The 3,669-nt window shown below is 34.3% G+C and overlaps 1 protein-coding gene across 1 annotated transcript; it reads left to right on the forward strand.

Annotated features, from left to right (window-relative positions):
- Positions 1,557–3,104, forward strand: LOC104710385 (F-box protein At3g26010-like). The gene has a single exon (XM_010426960.2). The coding sequence runs from the start codon at positions 1,629–1,631 to the stop codon at positions 2,895–2,897; it is 1,269 nt and encodes a 422-aa protein (XP_010425262.1). The 5' UTR covers positions 1,557–1,628; the 3' UTR covers positions 2,898–3,104.

The following is a 3,669-nucleotide window of genomic DNA, read 5'->3' on the forward strand; positions in this document are numbered from 1 at the left end:
TATTTCAACGCGGATGATGAATCTTGGAAAGAACAGAGGCGGATTGTAGAAGAAGGGAACTGTGAGAGAAGAATGGTATAGGAGAGTGGAGGAGACTCTCGTAGCTTTGATTGTTTGTTTCAAATACTCTCTAATCCATATTTAAACTAGGAAGAAGATCATTTGGTCAGCACTTAGCCGTCAAGTGGGATAGATTCTTAAACTTAAACGGCACAGTTACACTAGCTAAACTATAAACGGCACAGTTACGACTAGCTAAACGGCGTCGTACGTGTGTGCATAGAAATGTAAGTTGAGACTTTATATTTGTTGTTATTTTTATATTTATTAATTACTACATGTTGCTATGAGCTTGAGTCATTTTTGTTTGTTAAAGTTGAGACTTTATAAATAAAAATTTATCTAGGTGAAGATATGTTTTTAGAATATTCATAGAAAATGGAACTAGTTATGTAGCTTTTAAAACTACGTAGATTTATGATAAGAGAAAATTAAATAGATATAACAACAAAGATCATGTAGATAGAGAGATATCTTAAATATGATCCAATAAACCAACCTATGAAGGCTAGTTAAAGTGTGGCATCTATGCAAACCACAAATCGTGTAAGAATCAAGTTTAATTTCTTTTTCCCCCGACTGAAACCGTGTTATATAGATTAAGAGAAAGAAATGTCTGTCAAATAGTATTATTATCCTACTATATTAATTGAGAAGTACAAATATAAAACTAACCTTAAAATGTGTACATAATTACATTCAATTACCATTAGAAAAATTTAATTAAGATTAAATAATTTATTAAATAAATATTTCTAATTAAAAAACGAAAATTAGGGACACATCAAATAAAATAAATTGTAGAAAAATAAAAAATAATCTATTAGAATCAAAACTAATTTGTACTTAAAAAACTAACAGATAAGATTTTTTTTTTACATATAGTTATATATTTTTACTTACTTCACAACTATAACAAAGATTTCGTTTAACTGACAAATGTCTAAATAATTTTATTCATTACATACAAATGTTTTATTGACAGGTTTTCAATACAAAAAGTTTAAAATACAAAAATTATAATATCAGCAACAAATTTTTAATCACAAACCATTATAAATAATAACATAATAACAAAATAAATTATTACAAAATTTCATTAAAAAAATTCAGCCCGCGGTTTTTGCCAACAACAACAACACGTATAAGTTTGATGTATACATATGTCGCCTTTTTAGCAAAGGAATGTTTCGTAGAAGAAGATAAACTTGGAACATAGTACAAAGATGAACTTCAAAGATTCTTCTCTTATTTGTGACATATTCTAAAAATAAAAAACAATTGATTGAAGAATACAACAGAAACGATTATTTTGGGTCAAGGTCACTCACACTACTCACTAGTTTATATGTAGAAAATACAGTACAAGTGTTTAAGAAATACAATAGTCATATTTATTTACAATAAGGTTTTCATATTGGGCCTTACGAGGCCCATAAGGTATTGAGAAAAAGAGAAGTGGCCCGTTAGGTCTGAAGAGTTTCGTCACACTGAAGTGTAGTCGTCGTCGTCGTCTTTCTCACATTTCTCCAGAAACTTGAAACCCTGAAAAGTTGAAAATTCGAAAAATGGAGGCACGAAATCGAAGAACCATACATCTCACAGAGGAGATGTGGGCGGAGATTATAGCGAGGTTACCATTGAGGATCATCGCTAGATTGAAATCGGTAAGCAAAACATGGAAATCAACAATCGAATCAGTCTATTTCCGCCGTCTCTTTGTGTCAGTGCACAAAAAATCCTCAACGTCGTGGTCACTTATTTGGTACGGAGATAAATATCTCATAGATTTCCATGGATGCGAGACATGGGGTCTTTCAAAGTCTCTACCTTTTTTCATCCCACCGCCTCTTAATGTAACCGAGGCTTCTTCCCATGGATTGGTTTTGGTTTCAGAGTATGGTCTTGATTGCTACTTTGTGGGCAATCCAGTTTTACGAAAGTGGATCAAAATCCCTCCAGCTCCAGCTCCAGCTCCAGGTAGGTCTTCTCCGTTTGGTTTGGTTACTCGGGTGGACAAAGATGGCTTCGTTTTGGGCTTCAAAGTGGTTATGTTAGCTAAAGATCAGGCGACTAATAACTATGTCTCGAGTACTTTGGATGTGTGTCTGTATTCCTCCGAGACTGGGATTTGGACTTCCAAGACTATTCATTGCCCTTATCAGATCACCAACTATGGTTCTTTGACATTGGACGGTACTATTTACTTTAACCATCTTAGTGAGCCTGGAGTTCTCGTAGCTTATGATTTCTATTCTGCATCCTCGGATCAGTTTCGGGTTATACCTCTCCCGGATCATCCCAATCACGGCTTCGATCACGACTTCAAAGGTGCTTTGACTACTTCACAAGGGTTTATCATGTATATCAGAACACTAGCTCTATCCTCCTCGTCTACTGTTTTCAAGGCTTGGAGGTTGTTGAACAATGATTCATCTTGGCAACTTGTGTGGAATATCTGCCTCCCGCTACTTATAGGTGATTATGTACCCATGGCGATGCATCCATTTGATAGTGACACTGTCTATCTATGGAGTCGGGATAATCGTCATGTGGTGTCATGTAACTTGGGCACACAGAAGAAGGTAATCCTCGGAGATGGTGATCATCAAGATTGTGTCTTGAACCAGTCTGTATGTGAGGAGTGTATGGATGAGATATGCGACTTTAAAGTTTCTGGCAGGCATTTACAATTGGTGCTCCCACGGTGGATGGAATCGGTGCCTTGTCCTCCCCAAGTTGAAGTTGATGAGGTGATGGATACAGCTTCAGTAGTGGCTCACGTTACTGCAATGCTAGAGATAAAACAGTCGCAAGTAGATCATTGGAATGAATGATTTCAATTTGGTTTTCTGGTTTTCTTTCTTTTTTATCTCTACTCTCTAGGACTATGTAATGGAAAGCATTTTGGGACTTGGCAAACTATTTCATATCATTCAATTTTTGCTTCTTTGGTTTTTTCAGTCCAGTGGACGAGTTCTCTATCTTTTGTTAAGTTGTTAAACAAGAGTCGCACTTCTTCAGTTGTATGTTTTATCCCACTATCCCAGCCGCTTGGATTTACTTTAGAAAACATAAAACCTTAAAGAATAAATTGCAGCATTATGTGTCGTTGGATGTGATTCAACAAATTAAAGTAGACCTGTTGGAACATGAATCAAAGGTAGAAAGAGCTTAATCGTTATTTCAACGTGGATGATGAATCTTTGAAAGAACAGATGGGGGATTGTGATTCTTAGGGGGTGTATTCAAATTTACATTTTAAGTGATTTGTGTGAAATTTACAAATTCCATGTTATTCAATCATGGATTTTAAAAAGTCTATTAAAATCCACTGTTATTGAACTGATGATTTAAAAATCTACTTTAAAATCTATTAAAATCTCTTGTTATTGAACTGATGATTTAAAAATCTACTTTAAAATCCACTGTTATTCAAAACAGTTTTGTGGATTAGGATTTTAATAATTTTTAGGATTCTGGAGGATTCTAGAGGATTTGTTTAGTTAAAAATACAGAAATCCAAATCTCATGGTTTTAGGTGGGATTTGAAAGAATTTTACAGAAAATCATATGAACTTCCCTAAAATCTATCAAAATTCTAAATTT

The sequence above is a fragment of the Camelina sativa genome, chromosome 9, assembly GCF_000633955.1.
Source record: "Camelina sativa cultivar DH55 chromosome 9, Cs, whole genome shotgun sequence".
NCBI classification, from domain to species: domain Eukaryota; kingdom Viridiplantae; phylum Streptophyta; class Magnoliopsida; order Brassicales; family Brassicaceae; genus Camelina; species Camelina sativa.

Coding starts and splice junctions, on each gene's coding strand:
- LOC104710385 (XM_010426960.2), top strand. CDS start 1,629: ATGGAGGCACGAAATCGAAGAACCATACATCTCACAGAGGAGATGTGG.